We start from the raw sequence: 25,444 nt of genomic DNA on the forward strand, positions 1-25,444 counted from the left end.
TCCTTTTTTTACTTTTGAAAAGGATGCATGAGATTGTTATCGTTTGCATATGATGGCATAACCAAAACCGTCACTTGAACCCCAAAAAAACTTCTCTGTGATCTTGATCCCATTTGTATCTGAGCTTGTCATTCTCAAAGGAGCCTTGATTAAATACAAAACAGAAATGTGCACAAAGCTAAAACTCTCTTTATTAGCCCGTCTGAGCTCACGCAGGCAGAAAAACACATTCAAAGACAGTCAGGCGCAAATTCAGTTATTAACACTGGTTTATTTCTAGTAGCATCACTATCACTGTGGCTTAATGCAGCATAATGAGTGAGTGAACACACTTATAACGCAGTGGACTGTGACGTCTATATGTGCCTGTGGGAAAAAAAACTGTGTTTATGTGATTATAGTAAAATATGAAGCTATAGACTTGACAAACAGGTTTTCTCTTTAACTGGTTGATGACTTTTAATCTTCATAATCATAATCGTATCTCCTTAAACCAAATGACAACAAGTATGAAAAGGAATATTAAAAAAACAAACAAAGGACATCCATGAACTTTTTGAGTAGAACATATACTAAGTTAAAGGTCAAATTAAGGTTGAATGTCAGAAGAGGTGAATAAAGAGCAGTAAACATCAGAAAGAAGATTTCCCATGGCTCTTACAGGTCAGTTAAAGGATGCTGCGATGACCCCCCCAAGGCAGTAGGTGCTTTGTTACTGTAGCTTATAAAGTCTTATAAAGACCAGAGCAATCTGGCTTTGGGAGATTCTGACATGGAGTAAATAAAAAGTTATGTTACTGTTTTGCTGAAAGTTATGGTCACTGAGCTGTCCTCGGCTTGTGATTCATGTGGCTTTGAGCTTGGCTGGGCCTGTGCCTGGTGTGTTTAAGTCTGTATAAGGTGCAGCTGCTGTTCTGTCCCTGATGGAATGTGGATTCTCTCTGGTCTGTTGGGGAGGGTTTTTTTTAGTGTTTTGTCAAAAAAGGTTGTCTTGGAAGCACATCCAAGGTTGCAGGTGTCATTGACGGTTCTAGCTGCTTCACTAGGCTCAAGGGTTTCAGCGCTTACGTTCCCGCCACAATTATCATAAAGGTGATACAGATTGTTCAGCCCTCAAACTTTTCATCACATCTGTTTACTCAAATTTTGAAACGAGTCTGAGTAAGGCATAATCACATTCAGAGCCACTTTATTGGTTCCATCAAACTTTGAAAACACTGCTGTGGGGGTAATGTGAATTAGGCCAGGTTTGGAAAAGACCCATGGCTGTTTGTTGCTGGCTGCCAGGGATGTAATTCAACTCATTACTGGGTTTAGTCTAAATGAGATGGTATTTGGTCACACGGTTTGCTTCGGGATTCTGTGGTACAGCCTGAACCCCATTGAGATAGTGAATCCGGTTCTGGATTATAGAAATGAAGCATCTTAATTATCCAAAAGCCAAACTGCAGCAGTTCGGTCCAGGTGAGCAGGTTTTAGCTCTGATGCCATTTGGTGGTGTCTCATTTCAGGGCACTTTATGGTCCCTTTGCCATTCAAGTTCAGAGTAGAACTATTTGTTTTTTAAATTCATTTTTGTCATATTAATCTGCTTAAACCCCATTACATCAGGGTGTCCCAGCCCTGTAAAACTGGGGAAGACATACCACAGCACAGTGGGAAGCATGGATTCACTGGCACATGAGGGTGATGGGGTAAACCCATCCAGTGAAAGCCTGCCGAGGAAGGACCCTCTGTAAATTGGAAGCCCGTTCACGTCTGTCATCATGAATGATTATTCGTTTGTCAGACTCAAACACACCTAACAGAGCATGGTATTGATGTGGGTGACGCACAACTGATTCACTGGCGTTTTAAGACTTTCTGGGAAAGAAAAGAGAAGGTGATGGAGAAGGAAATTCAGTATATGTTCAATTATAGTATTGTGAACCTTCATCTTCAAGCTGGGCTTCTCCCTGTTTGTTGGTGGATACAGCCAACAACTCCCGGGTTCTGTACCAATCACTGAAAAGTGGGTTGACTAAACCAGATGCTTATCCTCTACCATGGATGGAAGACTGCGTGAACAGGGTGGGTTCAGCTCAGTTTGTCAGTAAACTTGATGTACTGAACAGTTCCTAGCAAGTTCCCCTAACGGAGCAAGTGACACATCAGTCTTTATCACTCATTCAATTTCCTGCACTCATTCTGTTGTCCAAATGCACTGGCTTTTTTGTTTTTGCAATCATATGGCTCAGACATCCATCACATCAGGGATTTTATGGGGTTTTTGTATATATATGTATATACATTTTTTTTTTTTGCTTTATTAGACAGATGCAGTGATGATTGATGGGAAAAAGAGAGAGAGAAATGTGGCAAAGAGCTGCAGGTCAAATTCGAACCTGGCCAGGCCACTCTCAGCCACACGCCATATGGTTGCCTGCTCATCCAACTGAGATAAACCAGCACCCAGTGATTTGATGTTTTGTGGTGCTTTGTCAAGAGCAACTTATTCTTGAGACTATACTCAGTTTTCTGGTAGCTTTCCAGCTCCTTCATTTTTTCCAGCCTACTGTTCAAGTGCCTATTCCAAGCACCAGGTTTCCTGAGTTAGAGAATGGAGTTAGCACTGACTGGGGAGGCTGTTGCAGTAAACTTGGTGAACATGATACAACAGAGTGTGGTTGAAAATGAGACATTGTAACTGAGTAAAACTTTTATATGCAGTAGTGTAAATGGGGGGGAAAGCAATGATTTGGATTCAGCTGGTGTCCAGGAAGAGTGTGACAACCCCCAGCCACTAGGTGTCTCTGCTATGGTTATAGTGCTGTTACTTGTAGAAGTAACTGGCTGCATGAGCTACACTTGGGCCCAATTAGTTAAAAGATTCATTACTAGTTACTACCTCCGTTTTGAGCCTGTGAGCCAAGCTGTGACAGTGCGATTAAAAAAGAAAAATAAGGCTCAGTGGGAGTTGACGGGCACTGTGAGAGTCTACACTGAAACAAACACTCAAGTCTCTCATCATTCTCAAGAATGAAAAAAGGTGCTAAAAATGAAACCATTCCATTGGATTCCTGCTATTATGACACTGGTTGATTCTAAACCAAGCGTGGATCACCCTGGTAATCTGCGCTTCATGATCAGACTGAATTCTGATCAATCAGTGTTTTGAAATACTTAACCCACAAACACACAAAGATTCGACCTGTTTCAATCAGGCAGCTGAAAAGGAAACACCCATCCCACAGGAAACTACAAATGAATCTGTCCCAGACACCTAAAATGAAGGCACCTCAACATGCTGTTTTCTGCTTCAGTGTTGACATGTTGATTGCATCTTCATCTCAGGGAACATAAATCATGCAGAAGCTTTAAAGCATTCCAACTCACTGTGATTTCTCTCCATGTCATTATTTAATTTCAGACACCTACAGTTAACAAGTTTGAATTTGTTGCCTCTATCATTTAATGCATCTGTCTGGTGCTGCATTAAGCAGCTGTAAAGCTAAGTGACAGAGGCCTGACTTTTTTCCTGAGGAATGAAGAGCAGCTAGGTCTAGGAAAAAGATGCCGTCCTTTGATTGTGACTTACACTGTAACAAAATCCAACCCCAAATATCAGAAATGCCCAGTATATTGATGAGAGCTGTTCAGTCACAGTAAAATCTTTGAGCTTTCACGAACATCTTCTATCTTTTGGTCCTATAAAATTGCTAACATTGGATCTCTATCCTGTCAAACACAGCCTTTTCTTTAAGATTCAAAATAAAAATGAGCTGTGTAAGATTTGTTAGGGTCAGCTTTAGTTGATGTGCAAAATTCTCAGTCATGTAAACAGACAGAACTGGATAGCGATTCCAATTCAAAGGCGGTCACAGAGAATCATTGCCACGCCCAAAGCAGAGTCTGCGTTCTGTCCGTATACCACCTGCAGAGGGAACGCCTTCTCCACTTCCTGTCTTAGCACTTCGTTCCGAGCGAGCGCGCTCCCACTGCCCACAATCCTGCGGACCCCCGCCTGCTGCAGATGCTCTACGGGCATCATCGAGGTGACGTTGTCCAGGACTCCATGGCAGAGAGCCCTGATCACATGACCCAGGGAGAGATTGGAGGTGGAGATGCCAGTCACGTGGCCCAGGCAGAGAGGGTCATGTCTCTCTCCCAAGATAGTAGGACTCACCCTCAGGTTGCTGGTTTCCTGGTTCAGGGCACAATGAATCAGCTTTTCGTATAAGCACGAGTCACTCAGCTCTGCACCTGTGGAGATTGGGGGGGGGGGGGGGGGGGTGCAGCAGAGGGGGGCATTTTAGTGTCATCTATCTGTGTAGACTTTAGTTTAACTGTTCTACAGTTGTTATTTTGTTTATTGCATTCATGATTAATTATTCATTTAATGTCAGTTTTCTCTAATCTCTGCGCCGTCTCTGGTCTTTGCTTTCATCTTTAAGCAGCTTTGATTGTTGATCTGCAAGTATAACCTTTCCCTAGAACTGTTTGCCAACGTTTCTGAATAAAGCTGGGATGTATTTTGGTTCTTGCATCTCCAGTAACGAGTTTAGAGAGGTGTCATTTATCATCTCTATGAATATGTTAAGTATATGAGCCTGTGAGGTGTACATGGATCTTTCCAAATGAGCTCACATAAACCCTGATTAAGCAGCAGATAAAACTTTCTGTATATCAGAATATACCACAGTTTTAAACCTGGTGTCTATAGTGCCATTCCCTTTAGTTATAGGTTTTATGTAAAGACTGTATATAAATGATGGGCACAGCATAATCATCAAGTGTGAAATGTGAAGATAATGAAGATATACCTTAAAACTACATTTTTCCTAATGGCCAACAGGGAGCGATCCATCTGGTTGAAACAGTTGTAAAAAAAAGTATATGATAACACGTCCCTGCTGCTCACTTGTACGACTAAGACTAGGATTAATCAACAATGTCAGCTGGCATTAGCTATTTGCTGATCTATCTGTATCAATATTATAACTGCTGATGAATAAAAAAAATGTAAAAACTAAAGAAGAGACAGAAGAAACATCCTTCAACCATGTCTTGAGTTTTGAAATTACATAGTTTTCCCACCAGTGGGAGCTCTTGTTGTTGGCAACACACTTCTTTGGAAAGCCACAAACACAACATCCAGCTAATCCGAGCAGTTAGGTTAAATAATTACATAAATAACTACGCATAACAAACGTTAGGGAAGTCTGTTTATGATTTGTGCCTGAAAAGAGAAAAGAAATGGCCAAAATACAGCTTTTTCAACCCTGAATATTGGTATCCGCCGGTTTATGCAAAGTGTCAGTAAACATTTTCTTATTGAGGTTTTTGGTCTCACAAATCTTATCAATACACAATGTGATGCGCGATTTTACATTTTAATCCGTTTTAGAGTAAAGAGGGGGTAGGATTTTTAGAGAAGTTGTCACCTTATGAATATGAAACTGTTGAAATAATTTGTTTCGTTATATTGTACTTGACTTTACTAAGCTATTCTACTTTTTTAAGCCTTTTGTAATAATCATGATTAAAAAATAAAACTAATGTGTGGAATCACAGTGTCTGTGTCCATCTGCAAGTCAGCCTGCACTGTTTGGTTTTCCTGAGAGGGATGACGATGGATTAAGGTCTAGAAAATAGAAGAAGAATACAAACCAAGCTCTCTCATCCAGGAAGTCAGCATCTCCACAAAACTTGCCAACACATTCCCGCCATTGAGCGATGCTGCAACAGCCAAGTATGTGGACTCAAAGTAAGGGAAGTAGGAGATGGACGAGGCAGGCTGAAGAGAATCTGGAGGTTTGAAGTCAGCTGGCATGGCGTAGGTCAGCTGGGCTGAAGTGCTTATGTTAAGGACTGGGAAATTTGAAAAAAAGAAAGAAACTGTCAGCTAAAGAGAATTAGCTGTGATGGTTAGTGATGTGTTTGTCCTGAAATATAAACCCCTAAGTCAGCTACAATAAGTTTTATATTGGATTTTTTTCCTCAACCTTATTGTTTGTTGATCTCTCACTTGACATGCAACAGTGTGGTTTGTGTCTGTGAAGGTTCTCAGTCATCCAGGTCATCGTAGTCTAAGGAGCTTGGAAAGAAAAGCGTCTGGACTTCTTTGAGTTGCTTGAAGACGTTTCACCTCTTATCCGAGAAGCTTCTTCAGTTCTAAGAGTCAAATGGTGGAGAGCCCCAGATTTAAACCCAGTGGGAGTTTCCCCCCAAAGAGGGACAAAGGACCCCCTGATGATCCTCTACCTAATCACATGAGCCAAGGTGTGAAAGCGGGTGTGCTTTACAATTAGAGCTGGGCGATATAAGATTTTTTCATATCACGATATGTTTTTTTCATTTCAGGCGATAACGATATCTATCACGATATAAGCCAAATAACTATATTTGTAAGATTTAAATGTGCCGTTGCTCACAAGTAAAATGTGAAATAATCAGCAGCTTGTTTTTATTTAAATATTTATTTCCCATAATAAGTTCATCCATTAAGCGGATGTGAATGGATGGATGAAGTTCAACAGGGTAGATGTACTTAAGGAACATGAGACTTTTTCAGATAAATAAAGGCAAATATTGCAAACTACACAAAAGGCAGCCGCTAAAGCATTTAAGTTTCAAAATAGAACAAACGAAACAGACTAAATTGTCAATTCCACTTAGAAACAAAATATTAATTCTAAAAATAAATCTTAGTTTGTTTTACAGAAGAACAGACAAAACTGACTAACTTTTGTCAATATCAAATAAACTGAGAACTAAAAGGAAATTCTCGATCTCTCCTTGTTGTATAGCTGAGCTTTTCAAACAGTTTTAACAGTTACTTTAGTCTGACAAAAGCCGAATGACGAATTAGCGCTTCCAGTCAGAGACTGAGGCTACGTCCACACGTACACGGGTATTTTTGAAAACGGAGATTTTCCGTTTCCGTTTTAAAAAATAATCCCGTCCACACATAAAGGCAGAAATGAAGGAAAACGCTGCTATGAACATGCCAAAGCAGCAGGTGGAGCTAGATTCCTAACCGTGCAGAAATGTTGGCCAATCAGAAGTCTACAAGCCTCGGTGGGAAAAAGTAAACAAAGCTGGGGCATAGAAGCAGAACCGAGTCGTATGTGTGGACGGACAGTAACTGTGTGTATATGTAAGCATTTAAACACTGCAGAGAGTAGAATTAACAGTATTGTAGAAATTCATTTCATCGAAACAATAACGTGGCGCACAGTGTGACGCATGCACCAGTTTATTGTATTTCCGGACTTGCTTTCGGCACAATTTACAGTGCACGCTACTCTGTTTTTTGTCAGACTTGAAATAGCCGAAATACCTTCACACTACGGAACTTCTATGGCTCTTCCGTTCGACAATCTCTCCGGCATTGGAACCATCATCTGTTTTCTCTTCGGTAACCTTCGGTCACGCTCGGTTGATTTTTCTAGTCGGCACACTCATTTCCTCCACTACCCGGGCGGTACGGTGGCTGGCTGCTTCCCAAACACATGTGCGGCCTGGCAGTTGTGCTGTACGTAACAAGTCACGCGACGTGACGCTGCGGCTGTGATTGGTTCGGCTCTGCGCTACTTAATTTGGATTGGCTGACCTTTTTTTTTTTTTTTTTTTTTTTTAAAGAGGATAAGAGCGGCGAGGTCTATCGCGATAGTTTAATTTCTCTATCGAGTAAAAGTTATATCGCGATAAATATCGTTATCGTTCTATCGCCCAGCTCTAGTTACAATCAGCCAAGGTTTCGGGTGAGCTCATTGTGAAACCTGGCCCCACCTTATCATGCAATTTCCTGAGGTCAGATGGCCCAGGATGTGAGTGGACGTTAAGGCGTCTGGGAAGGGATCTCAAAACTGGATTATAGATGGCAGACAGTTGGTGTCGTAAACCACCACCTCTGTTCAAAGATGGTCGATCACAGTAGACGTAAATGGCTTCTTTCACTCCTCTTTCAAACCATCTGTCTTCTCTGCCCAAAAAGGGAACATTTGCACCCTCGAAATAGTGACATTTGTCCTTTAGATGCAGATGGACAGCTGAGTCTTGTCCCGTGGAGGTGGCTCTTCTATGTTGTGCCATGCGCTTGGCTGTTTGGTCTCTCCGATGTAGAGGTCTGGGCATTCCTCGCTGCACTGTACAGCACACACCACATTGTTAAGTTTGTGTTTAGGAGTTTTGTCTTTCGGGTGAACCAGTTTTTGTCTGAGTGTGTTGCTGAGTCTGAAGTACACTGGGATGTCGTGCTTGGAGAAGAGCCTCCTGAGTTTCTCTGATACACCGGCTACATAGGAGATGAAAATGTTGTTGCATCTGTCTTTCTTATCCTCCCTCGCTGGTGTCTGATCTTCTTTTCTGTGCATCTTTGCTGACTTTATAAACAGCCAATTAGGATAACCATATGTTTTAAGTGCTTCCTTTACATGTGTGTGTTCCTTCTTTTTTCCTTCAGGCTTAGAGGGAACATGTTCTGCCCGGTGGTGTAGGGTCCAGATTACCCCAAGTTTGTGTTCCAGAGGGTGATGGGAGTCAAAGAGGAGGTACTGGTCTGTGTGTGTGGGCTTCCGGTAAACTTCAATGTTGAGGTTGCCATTCTCTTCAATGTGCACAGCGCAGTCCAGGAAAGGCAAACAGTTGTCCTTTGTGTCTTCCCTGGTGAACTTGATGTTTTTATCCACAGCGATAATGTGCGCAGTGAAGGATTCCACTTCTTGTGTTTTAATTTTGACCCAGGTGTCGTCTACATATCTGTACCAGTGGCTGGGTACTCTCCCTTTAAAAGAGCCAAGAGCCTTACATTCGACTTCCTCCATGTAAATGTTGGCTACAATAGGCAATAGTGTGGTTTGTGATTCAGCTAAGCTGTAAACAAATTCCCCTTTTGGGATTATTAAAGTTATCCGAATCTGAATTAACTTATAAATGCAGATCCACAATCAACTGTGAGAACATTGTGCATTTAGTTCATTAAGAGAGATAAATGGATATCCTGTTTCACCTGCATCTGTCCGTTCGCTCATGCAGGAGTAGACGGAGCACTGGAAGTCTCCTAGCGCGGCCCCTACTGGCGTGCCAGCAGGGATGCCGTGCCACTGAGAGCAGGTCTTTCCTGCCAAGCTACCAGATGGCACACACTTAGGAAGCAGGTGCAAAGGGAAGCCAGCACCCTTCAGACTAGAGGACACACACACACATACAGTGCTTGTTACGTATGCTTGCACTGATGCAAAAAGTGTTAGGTAAATGAGGCTGCAAACCAAACATGCACAACAGTTTTCATGCAGTAGGTGCATCTAGTAAAGTGTTGTAAAAAGGAAGGACGTTCAACACTATACAAACATGTTTTCGTTCCACTGATTGGATGACGTGTTGAAGAAGCCCCAGCTGGCTGCATTCTGGGGTGTCATCACACACCTGTCCAAACCGCACAGCATGGACACCACATAGTCCTGGATAGTACCTGCAACCGTAAAGTCCTCAAGGAATTTGGGTCTGCGGAAAAAACCACACAGCTTCAGCTTTTGTATCCCAATTGCAAAATGTATTTATTTATAATGTATTTATTTTTAAAGATGTGAGCTTACTTGTGTTTCATGTACCAGAAGATTGTTGCACAGCCAAACCCCGTGGCGATGCTGAGATGAGAGTCTGGTCTGGGAAGAGAGGTGAGGAAGTCATTGCTGCAACGTCCATCTTGCCAGGTGATCAGCTGACTGGTGTCTTTGGCTGTTAAGGAATCACTATTGGACCAGACGCAACCTGGGTGGTGCAAAAGACAGTCAACTGAGTGCTTACAACTTTAATACAACCCTTGTTTGAGTTGTTATGTTGACTGCTGTGTTCTTGAAAGACTCTGTCCTTTGCCCTGTCCTATTATCAATCAATGTTGTTCTAAAGCCTCTGGAGCCACTTAAACATTAGTCAAACTAAACTGCATGCTTATTTTAGATACCACTCTATACAGATACTCTATACGTATCTGTCGCTATTCTTTGTGACCATATGGATCGGTCCCTCATATTACCATTATTTCACCCAAAGGCACCAAGTTAATACTTAAAAAAGCTGCAACAATACACACAAATATAAAAAGTACTTGGTGACAACTTTGCTTTTAGCCTTTAACCCCCTGGGGTTCAGGGTATAACTGGTTGTTTTTTGACTACTTTTGATTTGTCCTCTATATTTCACCTTTAAAAACTGTTTATCTTGCCAATTCTGTTATTTTCACATTTTGACATACTGTATAAGCACAACTGATCTAAATTCAGACAAAATTTAAAATATGAGTAGAAAAAAGTTATATTTTTGACTGTAAAAAACACAAACATGTTTTACGAATCATTTTCATAACTTGAAATGCAAATAGAAATTGTACATTTTTTGAAAATATGCACAAGTTTTGCAAACAACAAAGTTATATGGTACTATTTATCTAAAAATGCAGCCAAGGCTCAGACGTTTTTTATATAACCATTTAAAACTATTTAGAGAACAATGAGGTGTTCTGCATCAAATAAGAAGACACACAAATTATATATGCAACTCCAAAAATAGTTTGTGTCCACTATAAGACAGAGGAGAACAGCACAGGGATAAATCCTGCAGGTATGACAGAAGGTGTGTCACTCCTGTTTTCCATGTGGAGACAGCGTTTACATCTGCCTTTGGTGGCTTTTTTTGCAGCAACTGTGACATTCACTAGTAGAAGTGACACACAAAACAAAACAACGACTACACTACACATTAACTACACAAGACAACACACTAACTTGAGTCCAAACACAGTAAACGTCACAAATCTATCATGTATCAAAACTCACTCGCTCACTCTCGCCGGTGTCACTCCTAAAACTTCGCCCTCTTCCTAAACAACCAAATGCCACATAATTTTTGATTGGTCGACATGGCACATTTTTCCACTTTTTCTTTTTTTTCACTCCCAAGCAGAGAGTGTTTGCTACCGCTGTCCGTAGAAAACGCCGTTTTTACGGTTTCTTCCCGCTGTAAACACCACTGTTTTATTTAGAATTGAAACTAACACTCAGTCCGTCAACCCTAGAGGGTTAATCAGAAAGCCTTAAGTTGGCTAGTTATGTAACTGGCTAAATGTTTAAAGTAGGGGTGGGCGATATAAACGATATACGATAGAAACGATATAAATTTGGCCAACGATAGAGATTTTGAATATCACGATAGCGCATGTTGATGATGTCATCAAGCTGCGCCTGTTTTGGTCGAAAGCATCGCAGCTGCTACAACCATTATCATCTGCAAATTATGCCGGGCGACAGTCATAGCAAAGAGATGAAACATTTTTGAAACATGGGGAAAGCCAAAAACTGCACTTCCTCCACTTCCGTAACCTTGATTCATTAATGTTGAATTCTCTCGCAGCTGTTCTATTCCCATATTGTTCATCCTCCAGCTTCACTGTGCTAATGTTATGCTAACATAGCTGTGTCGCTAGCAATCACATAGCACAACATTATATACCAGGTAGTCCAACTTCAGTAACTCTGCAAACACCACTGCTGTTTAGTTTTCTGTCTTCATTTATGTTGAAAGTGGTAGCAGAGCTGTACGTTTTAATTAGTTTCAAAAATCTCTCAGTCAGAACATGGTATGTCATGTTTAGGTGGAAACTAGCGAGCTAACTTCCTGTTAACTTCTAACTCCATTAAATTTAATAAATTCTGTTTTTATGGATGCATGGATGTTAAACTTAATTGTTACACCTGATAAAGCAGCAACGCTGATGATTTTATTAAAGATGAAAGCGTTTAGACCGTTTTTAACTCTTAGTGTTGGTTTGACTTTGGGACCTGAAGGGGATGAGGTTTTGGACACAGATTACTCCGCGAAGCTCCTCACTATGGCAGCCGTAATGCTCTGACAATCCAGAATTCATATATAAGGCACACTCTCAATTTATGAGAAAATTAAAGGATTTTAAGTGTGCCTTATAGAGTGGAAAATACGTTATACAGAAGAAAAGAATATATCGCGATATATATCGTTACCGCACATGCTTCAAATTATACCACGATATGAATTTTAGGCCATATCGCCCAGCCCTAGTTTAAAGCTTTCACATGAGTAAAGTAACACATATTACTGCTACTGCTAAGTAATGTTAGCTAAGTTCACAGCATATTCCATAAATCTTAATGCCATAACTAACTGTATAATAGCGCTGCCGTATTGCATCACACTCATTGCATTTCAATCATTTCTCCAGCGAGTTTGATAGCTAGCAAAATAATAATCATAATTTTAAAAATTAGCATGTGTAACGTACTGGAAAATTATTCACTAGGACTCACCTATCATGCGACTGGAGAGCGCAAACTCCGCCATTGTCGTTTTCCATCAAACACTCATTAAAACAGCAACTGCAGGTATGTTTTTTGTTTTTGTTTTTGTTTAAGAACTTTATAACTGCAGGTATGTTAGCGTGCTCATCCCGACAGTTAGGGGGAGAGGCGGGTCACATATTGAAACAGACAGCCACAGAGGTGCAAGGCAGCCCAGGCAGAGAAATTTTGCTTTTACATTTTGCGACTCATTTTATTTCTCTATCTGATAAAAATAAATAAATAAATCAATTAGATAGTTATTTGTGGTGAATGAAATACAGTTACACTTTCAAGCACTTTTAAGCACCACATCTGAAATGTAAGCAATCACCCTTACGAACCCTGATACTGAATACACAGATGCTAAAAAAAAAAAAAGGGGTTCCAGAGTGTTTGGCAGTGTGGAAAGATTAAAATATCTTGGGAAGAGATCAGATTGACAAGTGAGAAAATAATTACTTAGTGAAAATAAATGAAAATATTCTATTGATAAACAGCGCGATAGTCAGAAAACTATAGGACTTTTAAATGGTGATTACATGGTAAGTCAAGAAAGCTTTGCAGGAGGTATACATGTTTCCAGTGTGTCCTAGTGTAAGCTGTATAAGTGTCCAAATGTGTGGCTGTAAACACCCTAAGAAAAATTCTCTCCAATCTATCTAAGATTTGCATCACTTCAGTACCTAATCTGTGATGATCCTGGTATAATTCATCCATCTTTACACAAATGTTTCCATCCTCCACCTAAATGAATGTATCCAAGATACAAGAATTAAGATTACACTGATACACACAGTATGTTTCCTGAATCCCTGATGGTTGTGTTCAGAGAAGGGACATTGGGTGGTAAAGGTCCTAAAACATGATCAACTACTCCCCACTCACAATTTACCATTAGACTGGAGCACTGTTAATCACACATTGCTTCATGCCATTGGATCAGGGCATAGATAGGATCAATGGTGAGATGTAAGTGAGGACTGCACTTCATTACATTCATGATAATGTTTTAGTTACTTATTAATTTGTAGATCTTAAAATCTATCCATGTTCTACCTTCACTCTTTGACCCTACCACATCTGGGTCCCAGGAAAGAGGTAGACAATGAAAAAAACAGAACCTGTGTTATGTGGTATTATAAAAGTCAAAGCACTGTCAAAGTAATGTCTCTAATTCTGAAATAGCTCCTGAATGTAGTGCGAAATCGTTTGACTCATTTCTTAATTGGTATTATGACTTTTACTTGAGTAAAGAGCCGAAGTACTTGTTTCGTCACTTTGCCAAACAAAGACTATTTTGGCTCTTGCGCAGTGTCATCTGTATTTGGCACAGGGCTGCACGTGAGCCTGAAAATCATGTCTAATCTTTCCTTTGACACCTGATTTTGTTTTTGATCATGTTTTTCTCATTTCCCGTGAAAAGAAAATCAGAATCAATCCCCAATCATAGAGCCGTTGTTACACAAGTTACCACACTGACGATGAAATGCCACAGCCCGCGCGCAGAATAACTTTACCGCTTTTTGGTTTCCAGAATAAAACTCCGTGCATCTGTCCGGTCAGCCCGATGCAGCACACATGCTGCAGTTTGTCTCTGGGCAGGAGGCCAATGCACCGGTCCAGAGTGTCTATGATCCGACCCGTGTCCTGCTCTTTCGCCTGCGTTACACACAATCACACAGAGGTGTTTAGATTACTGAGCTGTAGTTAAAATTGCGGGACAAGTGAACGCACTCACCTTTATCCCGCTATCGTCGGCTAAATCAGAAACAGTCGGTAAAGACTGACTGGCAGCTATAGCTCTACATCCTCTGTCTAATAAAACGGCTTTTACTGAAGAGGTACCCACGTCCAAACCCAGGATAAAGTTAGACATGACTGATGTTTACGATGTGTACCTTGAGCTTTTTTCATACCGAAATGCAAAAGTCCTCACTGCTGCATTCATGTGATTAAAGGAGTTTAGAGCTTCTTTGCTACTTAGATTAAATTTGCTGTTATAAAACTGCTGTTTTAGCCAAAAATGTGAAATAACGAATTTACATTTTGATGTAACATAGTGTCTCCTTCAATACAAATTCAAAGGTAGCTTCCCTGCTTAAACGTTATTCAGGGTAGATCAATTTCCTACTGTTTTACTGTCAAGGAATGCACCAAATCGGCTCCTCCTGAGGCTGACTACCGCCTTCCCACAATGCACTGCGCAGGAGCATGGCTGACTTTCGTATAGGAGTGTCATCCGAACGAGAATGAATGCACTTTTTCTTTTGGTGACAGCAGCTGACTTTTCCTGTAACTGCTTTAGATTCAGGTTTGCTAAGTAAATCTTGCATGTTATGTTTTTGTGACCGCGTCGTGAGGAGTCGACAGGAAGTCCCTACATTAATCTCCGGTGAGAACCTGTCACCGTCAGTGGGCAGCTGGGAGAGCTAGCACTGCTAGAATTAGCACTGGTAGAAATGTTAAAATAGTTCAGCTGATGTGCAGTTTAGCCCCCAATAGTCTGACTCTGCTTTGTGTAGTTTGAAAACTGATGTCTGTGTCGTATAATTTTACCTTTTTATGTCAAAACGAGGCTTTGAATCACCTTGAAGTTTGGCAATAGCTAAGCGAACCCGACTTGCTTTCTTTGTCACGCAGAGTGAAGAGCTTTAATGTGTCCAGATTTGTAGTTTTATGTTGATTCAGTGTCATGATGATCGGTCTTTCTTTTTTAATATAATAATCTTCATTACCAGCAGTAAGATGGCCCTTAAATTATTCCTGGTGAAAATTGTCTGTCAATGGATTTTTAAAGTAAAACCGATCGGTCTCTGTTTTAAATGAGCTATTTTTGTTTTGTTTCTATTTGGTGTTAATTCTATAAAGCATCCCGAGTCAGGATGTTTAGGATTTGAAATCATTAGTCCTACTATTCATCATGTTATTTCGATTTTGATTATTTATGAATTAAAAACCTCATTGTGCGAGGTACATAAAATCATAGTAGGTACTGTTGCTCTAACATTGTTGCCTTAATCTTTGATGTTACAGCAGCACCTTCTGTGGTAGCCGACCAGAGCCAAGATGGCTGGAGTTGGGGCCAAGCGCGAGGGACCACAGTTCATCAGTGAAGTGGCAGTGAGAGGCAACGCGGCAGTGCTGGATTACTGCCGCACCTCTGTGTCTGCGCTCTCGGGAGCAACAGCCGGTATCCTTGGCCTGACGGGACTGTACGGCTTCATCTTTTATTTCCTATCATCCTTTCTCCTCTCGCTGCTGCTTATTCTCAAGGCCGGACGGCGGTGGAACAAATTCTTCAAATCACGGCGGCTGCTCTTTACTGGAGGCCTCGTCGGAGGCCTCTTCACATATGTCCTGTTCTGGACTTTCTTGTACGGGATGGTGCATGTATACTAGAACATCTACTCGAAATAACTCAGAAATATTTGTCTAATGCTCTGTAATTCTTTAGGTTTGTCTGCCCTGCTGTTGTAGATAGGCTGTTAGTGGAAGGCTTCCATTGTGAACTGTTTATATGTTAAACGATGAGTTAAGAGAATTAACTGTCCTTTTCTTTCCTCCATATTTACCAGAGAATGAACTCTAACCTGTACTTAGAGAGCTATAGTTATAATGTAGGTTTACAGATCAAATCCTCACAAGTTAAACCAAGTCAGAAAACAGCAGATGTAATTACTGACTGGATTAAAGATCTCTCTAGAAGTTTTTTGGATCACTTTTTCTTCACTGGGGAATGTCACTAATAATAATAAAATTGTGATGACAAAAATGTGTTTCCAATGACAAAGAACATTCAATAAATAGAAACAGGAACAGCAAACAAAGGGAGACTCTGCATTTCAGTTTCCATTCATTACACAGAGAATATGTCCACTTGGACTCGTAGAGCATGTCAGGCTGTATTCTTCAGTGTCGCCAGTGAATACTGTGTAAAAGCTTCATATCAAAGCCATAATCAGTACAGTTAACTGAACATACAGCAGAAAGCAGCAACAGTGTTTGTGCATTTTAACAACACAATACATGTGTTGAGCTGTAAAAACACAATTAAGACCACACATTTTCTTATGAATTGCTTCTAAGTGTAGTTTTTAAAAACTTTCATGCCTACTTTTTTTTACTTTTATTACTATATATTGTAATTACTGTCACTGCTAATTGCCAGTTGAGTGGTAATGAATCTGTTTTGAATCCTGACCCTGCTACTTTCTTTGACGTCCTGATGTCATGCACTTTGCACAACATTTACATTCCCCTGGATCAACACATCTTCAGTCAGGGCATCATTCATGCTAGTGACCGTGCTAGCAGTTGTGCCGGCAGGTAAGACGTGGACGTCAGTCCCACCTTTGGGTTCCGCCTCATGCAGGAAAACAAACAGGTGACCTTGCTCTGCCTGCAGACCTAATTGTGAGCCATGAAAGTGATATGATGCTTCGTCTCGGTGCCTTGGGGTGGAGCAGAGTATCGCTGTCCCGTGTTACGTGGAATTGTGGGACCCCTTTTCTCTGTAGGTGGCTGGCTCTCTGCAGAAGATCCTGCAGTGGGCTCAGTTTCTCCTGGATTTTTGATGGAATTTGTAGCCCCTTTCTCTGTCCCTGGTCTTCTGGACCTCTTTTCCCGATGGCCCGTTTTCTCATCTTTAACTTTGGTCCTCTCTTTTCTGTTGCACACAGCATTAGAGAGGTGTGCGAAAGTGAGGAGCAAGATTTAGAAAATGGCAAAGTTTTTGCAAACATATGAAGTCCTACTTGAAGTTGATGATTTCAAATTTCCTCTCTCTGTAGAAGGAGCTCGTGTTCATCATGTACAATAATATCATATCACAGGCAAAGGCTCCCTAAAAGAGAAAAATAAACAAATGAACTGGAACAGGAGAGAATATTACTTTTCTTGGTGGGGATTACACATCATCCACTGTCCTGTAAAATGACAGTTTTTGAACTTAGCACCGTGGTAATTGCACAGCAATCATCCACACATGCGTCAGCAGAATATTCTAATAAATTACTCACTGCACCGAGGAGAGCAACACCTGAGCCAATGGCAATTACTGTGGGGACAATATTGAATTTCCCGGCCTGTAAAACAATAACCAGAAACTCACTGTTAATCTCCCACCAGAATGATGTGCTTTAGAAAAAAACTAAACTGCTACTATCTCCACAGTACCTGACCATTGATCATTATATCAAAGCGAATCCCATACACTTTATACAGCGTGCGATAGGTTTCCCCATTTTGATCCTTATAGTATCTGGCATATCTGTAGAAAAAATAGTTGACATAAGATGTAAAGGCTGAAAACATGTTGGAAACAGTGAGCAGAGTGAAGGTAGTGGGTACCATACCTGAAGTTGTATCCCGATGTGATTGAGTTGTTCAAATTAATGTCCAAACGGGTGAAGCTGTACTGTGGATTACACAGAGAATAATCTTTATCCAGGTCACAGTTCCACTCAATGAGAATGCCAACAGAGCCGCCCTGATGGACACAAAGGGTAAATATTAATAGCACATCAGCGGATACACCACAAACCATACCGTACAGAGTGCTTTACAAAAAGTAAAACTTTTTAAACATAACATACCACGACCAGAGAAGACATAGATAAAATCAAGTTACATGAGGCTTTGGCAAGAAAATGCTTATTTTGAACAACTGTGTTCATTTGGGATGTAATTCAGTTGAGGTGCCCTGATCTTTCTCCCTCAGAGCCTCAAACTCAAGTTGCTTGTAATGGGGAACACAGATTTAATTTGGGACCAGCCAATGTGGAGCATCAAAGCTAATAGAGGAATATCTTACTTAAACGCAGGTCCAGAAACTCAGTTTTTCATAACTCTAAACAGAAACTGAAAAGGATTAAATACTACTGAAAACTCCACATGTCCATCATCCATTTTCTTCCAGCTGATTATATAACAGATACATCTACATATACAGATGAAGACCACAAGATGTGTCAAAAAGCTTCACGACAACGACACATAACGACATGTATGTGGATCTAACCAGTTCATGAATGACCCTGCTGTTAGTAGTCTACCAGAGGCTGGCTTTTAATACACAGCTTTACTGTATTTGCATTGCAGAGAGATTCAAGTGTTTGTGGGATATTTGCAGATTTTCTCACAAATCATTAAAGAAATCAGCTTTTTTGTGCAAGCAGACCATCTCCCTATAAATCAATCAACTGATTTGAGTTTGTGTGTCCACAGAGAGATAAACTGTGTATTGCAGAATCTTCACTGTACTTTGTCCTCTTCTAACATTTTATAATGTTAGAAGATCTGCTCAAGAAATCTAAACAAGTGATGGCGAGCTACTGAGACCAGATTTCTATTATAGTTTGTTAGCAAACAACTGTGAGGAAGTGAGGAACCAAAATCACTCCCGCACATAGTCTTAATTGTTTGTCTGTCTGTGTGTTTGTTTGCTGTTTTGCATCCAGAGTTTGTCAAATTTCAATTTCAAATTCATTCATTCATTCTCAAATTTAGTTTGAGGTTAGATATCAATAACAACTCAAGCTGATTCAATTTTGGTCAAAATCTGGTTAAAGTCAAGGTCACACCAAATGTAAAAATCAGTTTAAAAAATCTTCAAACTTCACAACAATATGCTACACCCTGGGGGACATGAGTACCTGAAATTGGCCATTAACATTGGCCTTTAATGTTAGCACCCAAGGTTAAAGTTGACCTTGACCAAAAAAAATTAAACCATATTGAGTATTATATCATATGAAAGGGCATGCAAAGAGCTGTACGACGCACTTTTTATTTTCTCAATACAACATCCTATGACGTCACCATGATGCTGGAAAGCTTTGCAAAACCACATAATTATATCTTTAAAGCTCATGTTTTACAGCTTATAGAAGTCAAAGATTCCAGCCAGAGCTGCTCCAGTATTAAAGGTAAAGATCATAAAATACACTATTCTAGCATGTAATGCTTAAAAGGTCATTGGTCAAAGGTCAGGGTCATATGAGCTAGGATCATCTCCAAACTTTAAACCAAGATATTCGTCACTGGGGGGGACATAAGAACTTTCTTTTTTTTTAGCTCTTTTTTCAATACAACGCTTGACGACTTCAAAACGACACAAAATGATCAATATGCTACACTAATATACTCCAGTAGATTTCCATGTTAACAATGCTGACATGATCATGAAACATTAAAGTTTTAGCATAGGTCTTAGCCTTCAGGGGAATTTGCTCTCTTTGAGTGTTGTTGTTTCACTTTGTACCTTAACAGCCATTTCCTGGAAGTCATGTCCAGCACTGCTGACAAGATCTCTGAGGCGAAAGATGGGGCAGTAAGGATGATTCTCTTTTTCATAGAAACATCTCTTTAGGTAGCTTTCATCAGAAGTTTCAAGGACATTGGCTCTAGAAGTAATAGACAGCAGATGTGGAGTTAATGATATCAGAAACTTGTGTTTTCACTCAATGAAATGACTTAAGTGAAAAGATGGAGGTTAGAGTTATCGGGGTTTTGCTGATGGCAGCAGATAAGGCACAGCTGGTTCCATGCCTGAACCAGCTGTGCTCTTTCTGTCTAAAGTTTGTATGTTTTCCATGTGCCTGTTTGGGGTTTCTTCTCACAGACCAAAGGCATGCATGTTGTGTTATGTGGTCATTCTGAGTGGCCGCAGGCGTGGATGTGAGAATGTGTGCTCTCTTTTTTGCCCTGTGATGGACTGGCTGCCTGTTCAGGGTGTACCCTGCATCTTAGCTGACATTGGCAGCTAGATGGATAAGCATTTAAGAAAAATGGGATGGATGGATGACTTGAAAGTGCAACATCAGAGTCTGACCACCGGTTGTCATACTTAGGATAATATTGACAATTTGACTGAAAACTTGAATCTCTGAAAATATGATTTTTAGAATATATATTAGTCTTTGGTATTTCTTCCTTTTGCTTTACTAAGACCCAACCTTTGGTCTTCTTTACACCATAAAATGTTGGGCTTGGCCTATTATCCTGCAGCACTGTGAATCCTTCAGATGCAAAACAGAGGCCATGTTTCTGAACAGGAAGGGGCTACTGGCTGAGCGTGAAGGTCCTTTATTATAGACATACTTGTCCAGGGTAGAAAACAACTCTAGACTTCACATCCAGAAGAAGGTGTAAGCCGAAGCATGTAGGTGTATTTTTAGTGTCACTTGCCCACAAAGAAGCTACTTTATTACTCGCATAAACTACTAGGACTGCCAGGACCTGGATTTTTTAAGCCAGTTTTGGTTAGATTCATTCATTTTCTTCCTCCTGATGGTTTTCTTGTGCCCAGTAGTCTGTTACTTCCATAGCACTAGGTGGTCTTCTCAATAAATAGGACTTTTTTCCATTATGTACATTTTTTAATATAACTTTTGCTGACTTTTGCTCACTTGGTCTTTATTGATGTCTTTTGATTTATCTGTTTTTGTTTTGTTTTTTTCCTGCAGTGAATAAAGCTGGATGTATTGATCTTCTATGGCTGCTTTTGGACACTCTGCATCCATTTTCCAGCATTTTAGAGCTCTGCCCTGTGGGAACCTTCACACTCACAATGACCCGGTCAAAGCTCTTTGTTGCTAAGAATAACAGGCTGACTAGTGACACTTTTGCTCAGTTATGATGGAATATGTGTTCTCCAAATCAACCTGTTCTATTCTGCTTCAGGGGAAGGAAACAACTCAAAAAATGTTACTTTTTGCACAAAGATGTTAACAAATTCAGTGCCACAGTTTGGCTAGAAATATGGAAGAATCTAAGATTTATCTTCCTTTTTTTATATGATTATAAATCTTTATAACATTTTTTTTTTTTTTTTTTAAAGGGGAGAAGATTTTTAATGTGATCTCATACCATTTTAACTTTGCCTTAACTTTGGTCCTCAGATACGCACATATGCCTCTGCATCTGTACCACTGTGCACTTCAGAGTTTCACTGTCTGGACTCCAACTAATCTGACTAAGCTTTCTTCAGTGTACACTACAAAAGTGGCGCATGCAGCATGCGTATGTCAGTCAAACCAAAGCTTACACCCTCTAGCTGCAAGCAAAAGAAAAAAACGTAACTGGATACAGGACACTGTAAGATGTGTAGTGTTGCCGGCCATTTGAAGTAAGTTCCATTCAGGCGAAAGCATTACCTCATTAATCACAGGCATGCCAAGATTAGTAGGGGAACATAAGAGATGTATCCGTAATTATAGTAAGATCTTGACAGATGAATTAGCTATAGCTGGGGCATCTCTGTGTATTATTGCAGGACTCGTGCAGGGAACAGCGGAGAGGGTAGCTCAATGGGCTAGCCCATTCTGATCAGACACCTGTCCAGGGCAAGGCTTGCTGTCAAGGACGTCTCAGATGACTGTTTCACTGTCTCACTGAGTGCAATGCACAGAATGGTATAAATAGAAAGCTCTCTGCACCCTAAAGCTATTTAAAGCAGCCACTGGAGCGTGCATATCCCCCCAGGTCACTCTATGCCCCAATCCCTGGAAGACATAGGCACACCAGCAATCAGCAGCCACTTATAGCTACTTACTTGGAGAACTCAAACTTGGGGAACCTGATGAAATTCTTGATGTAGATGGTGAAGTTTTCTGCATCACTCAGTAAGGGCTCTCTGGAAATGAAAGAGACAGGCAGCTGTGTGAAAAAAGAAAAGGGAGGCGACAGCCTATGCCAGTAATAAATAGAACCTGTGAAATATCTGGGTCTGTGTGAGGGATCAGAGCCAGTGTTAATGCAGCAGCAGCTCAAAATGGCAAATTTCCAAAGTTCTGTGAGGGATGATGAATGCTCACGCGGGTCTCTTGTTGTATTCAACGGGACACCAGGCATGAATCTCGCAGGTCCCGGTGCTGTTTAAACACAAGCCAGTCTTGATTCCTAACAGAGAGAGAGAGAGCAAAGAGTTGGCAGGCTGTGTGGTGGAGCTGAACAAGAACTTAAAAAATGAAAAGACACAGAGAGACATAATGAAATGTGTAATATTAAAGAGTGGCGGTATCAGGACAATATTTTGTATTGTTTCATTATACAGATCATAAATCAGAGAATGGAAAAAGCGAGGATAAATCCAAACAAACAATCAGATTTTTACATCCCTCACCATGACCTGCTGTTACAGGCTCCCCCTCCATGCAGTCATCATCAGTTTTGCATCGTCCATCTGGCACCTTGGAACTCTGTTAGAGGCACGATAAATAAAATATATATATATATATATATATATATATATATATATATTTTTTTTTTTTTTTTTTTTTTTTTTTTTTACTATGACTTTTCTGCTTTCAGAAAATGCTAATTTCCTTCCAATACGCACCTCAGCACAGAAGCCCAGCCTTTGATTGGGGGTCTCTATGTAATTTGTTACAACAAAGAACACCTGCTCACCCTGCAAAATAAAATTAAGTCCTGGCAGTGAGATGAAGAAGCAAAATGTTAAACAAATTAGTGCCCCCAAGAAGCTCAATATTGTTAAATCTGCCGAGGCAGACATTGAGACTAATGATACAAGGCAGCCCAAACATTCAATAGCCTCGTAATATGTCTTGACAGGAACATAATTAGCGAGTGCTGCTATCAGTGCCATCAGTGTTGCTATCCTACAAACTAAAAGATAGACTCACATTTGGGGGTATGACATAGTCCTCGGCACTCCACAGGTAAGGCCCCGTCTCAGAAGTGTTGGTCAGAGTGACACCTTTAAGCTTGGTGATGACTGAGCTCTGGATGGCCTCTTCTTTCTCCTGGTACCCCTTCTTCACCACAAACACCCACCTGGGACATTCAGCATAACTTCATGACGTGTTCAATGTAGCCCTTGTCTACATTGCAGAGTTATGTTATTATTACTAATATTATGATTATTAAAGTGTTTTAGAAAATATCTCGCACATGCATAAGGGGTAAAACGCTTGAAAATACCATAAATTAAAGATTACTGAACGAAAAATCGACTGTTAATAGCAGGCTTGATTGTATAACCACCAGCCACTTAAAAATGTCACACTACAGTTTGTCCTCAACCAGATAACCCACACGGGAGTATTAGTAGGAAAGGCCCATACTGCGCTACCACTTTAACACAAAGTAAAAACCTTTCCACAAGCTCCACTATTTTTAACTTTGTTAGTCACTCTCCCTTTTATTATTCCATAAAGGAAACACGCTAGTTGGAGGGGGTGCATGCAGTTCACCTCACCCAATAATGTATCCCAGCACTGCCAGCTGGTAGAGCCGAAATAATATTCCGATTCTTCTGTTTTCTGCAATGACATATTTCTCCGTTTTGTAGTTGAGAAGAGAAAATAAGAAGCCCCCCCAGCCTGCCATTCCTCCCCGCACGGTGGAGCCGAGTGAGACGGCAGCTCGCAGTCCCCCAGCTGATATATACAGCTGCTTCTCTTGTCATGCAGCGGGCAAACCCACTGAGACAGGGGTCTTCCACTCAGTTCCTTGTGGAAGAGCGACGCAGGGAAAGTTTATGTTGTTGCATGGTTTGATTACACACTCACTTTGACTTACATGAGCTGTGTGCAGCAGCACCTTTGCTAATAATTCATTCCTGTGCAAATACGGCGACTTGTACTTTTCCAACAGCGTTTTCCAACACTGTCATGAGTGTTTACAAGTATAGTAAAATTATTTTTGTAACTGTTGCATTTTTAAAAATTAAAATGTGGACGGAGCGAAACGCACACTTGCCATTGGTTACTACCCTCGAGTTTCAGCTGTTCTTCCTGAAAAAAGCAAATTTCATAGAAAAAGCTATTTACCAAATTCGGCCATGTTTGTAGTTTTGTGCTGTTCTACACTTGTACTGCATTCTGTTTATGTTGTTCACAATCAACATGCTGAGCAGAAACATTTAGTACTTTTTTTTATTTATCGATGGCTCAAATCACAGCACAGTGTTTTGTTTCGGGGTTTCTTTTTTTTGGGGGGGGGGGGGGGATTTATAGAATTTATGTTGCAATGGATGGCCAGTCAAAAAACAAAAAAACAAAAAGAGAGAAAGAAAGAAAAAGAATGACAGGCACTTGACGTCTATAACTGGAAGGAGAACTGAGAATGAAGACAACATATTCATTGTTGAGAAATGCTGCAGAAAGGTTGAGGAAGCTGCAGCAGAGCGCCTTCGCTAACACTCATTCAGGAAGGACAGGTACAGGAAATCTTTAACACTACATGCCATCATGCGCTAATATCTAGTAGATGACATCTGGTTGGCATCTACTAGATATTATTATTATCAGTATTGTTATCATTGGTTGTGATGGTCATCATTTCAGCTTCTGTAACAGGAGAATTTCCCAAATATGGGATAAATAAAGTATTTCTCATCTCATCTAAGACTTGTTTGGTTTTCATAAATACATGCTCATTCTGACTCTAAAGCTTCAAACACTTCTGGTATGTTTCCCTTTTGCATTTTCACTTTGCTGAAATAACTAAGGTGTTTTCCTTAAAAACGAAGAATGATGGCATATGTTGCTCGTAAAACAACATATCAATTAACATCAGTGGGCCTTCGTATGTTTCAGTTACCCATGCTTTTTTTTTTTACATGATATTTTCATAATTGTCCCACCAAACTATTGTGAAAGGTATACAAAGTGTTCTTCTCTACTTTCACCCTGAGGATGTAATTTTCCACTTCACCTTGACCAATCTATCTTATATGAGCTTGGGATCAGTGAAGCTGTTATTCTATTCAGTTTTTTCTTTGCTTACAAAGTTTTCAACTCATATTAGAAGACTGAAGATGTTTATTGAAATTAGTTATCAGAACTGCAGTACGTTTCACTACAGCATCATCTTTTATGCCCGAAGATCACAGCCAGTTCGTTTTAGTTTTCAACCTTATCTCTTGTTCAAGGATATTTCCCAGGTTCTGAATCCCATGCCATCTTTACTTCTGAAAAGCTAAACCTGTGAATAGGGCTCATTTTATATGTTTTATTTTTATTTTGTGCCAGGTTTTTGCTTCCTTGTCCCAGTGTTTCTGCACCATGTAGCAGGCATCAAATGGAAATGGGCATATACTTCATTATACAATAAGAATTTCTCAC

The 25,444-nt window shown here is 40.3% G+C and overlaps 2 protein-coding genes and 1 non-coding gene across 4 annotated transcripts; 1 reads left to right on the forward strand and 2 right to left on the reverse strand.

Moving 5' to 3' along the window:
- Positions 1 to 3,380: 3,380 nt before the first annotated feature.
- On the reverse strand, positions 3,381 to 14,313 carry shpk (sedoheptulokinase). Of its 2 annotated transcripts, XM_026182077.2 has the most exons (7): positions 14,092 to 14,313; positions 13,871 to 14,012; positions 9,579 to 9,753; positions 9,334 to 9,486; positions 8,993 to 9,168; positions 5,650 to 5,850; positions 3,381 to 4,242 (listed from the first exon to the last, which is right to left on the reverse strand). In XM_026182077.2, exons 1-7 carry the CDS (start codon positions 14,227 to 14,229, stop codon positions 3,848 to 3,850), a joined length of 1,380 nt encoding a protein of 459 aa, XP_026037862.2. In that variant the 5' UTR covers positions 14,230 to 14,313; the 3' UTR covers positions 3,381 to 3,847. The 2 variants fall into 2 exon arrangements, with proteins under 2 accessions (XP_026037862.2, XP_080163604.1); XM_080307478.1 differs by lacking the exons at positions 13,871 to 14,012; positions 14,092 to 14,313 and adding an exon at positions 12,321 to 12,411.
- Positions 14,314 to 14,490: 177 nt separating this feature from the next.
- LOC113030546 (uncharacterized) lies at positions 14,491 to 16,180 on the forward strand. The gene is made up of 2 exons (XR_013911875.1): positions 14,491 to 14,745; positions 15,387 to 16,180. It is a non-coding gene; the product is annotated as an uncharacterized LOC113030546 (transcript).
- A 9-nt stretch (positions 16,181 to 16,189) lies between these two features.
- Positions 16,190 to 23,838, reverse strand: p2rx5 (purinergic receptor P2X, ligand-gated ion channel, 5). The gene is made up of 12 exons (XM_026182075.2): positions 23,575 to 23,838; positions 23,000 to 23,150; positions 22,693 to 22,764; positions 22,477 to 22,552; positions 22,169 to 22,253; positions 21,907 to 21,987; positions 19,615 to 19,756; positions 17,708 to 17,841; positions 17,529 to 17,622; positions 17,372 to 17,437; positions 17,108 to 17,196; positions 16,190 to 17,019 (listed from the first exon to the last, which is right to left on the reverse strand). The coding sequence occupies exons 1-12, from the start codon at positions 23,703 to 23,705 to the stop codon at positions 16,761 to 16,763; spliced, it is 1,380 nt and encodes a 459-aa protein (XP_026037860.1). The 5' UTR covers positions 23,706 to 23,838; the 3' UTR covers positions 16,190 to 16,760.
- Positions 23,839 to 25,444: the final 1,606 nt, after the last annotated feature.

Source organism: Astatotilapia calliptera, chromosome 10 (assembly GCF_964374335.1).
Source record: "Astatotilapia calliptera chromosome 10, fAstCal68.1, whole genome shotgun sequence".
NCBI lineage: Eukaryota > Metazoa > Chordata > Actinopteri > Cichliformes > Cichlidae > Astatotilapia > Astatotilapia calliptera.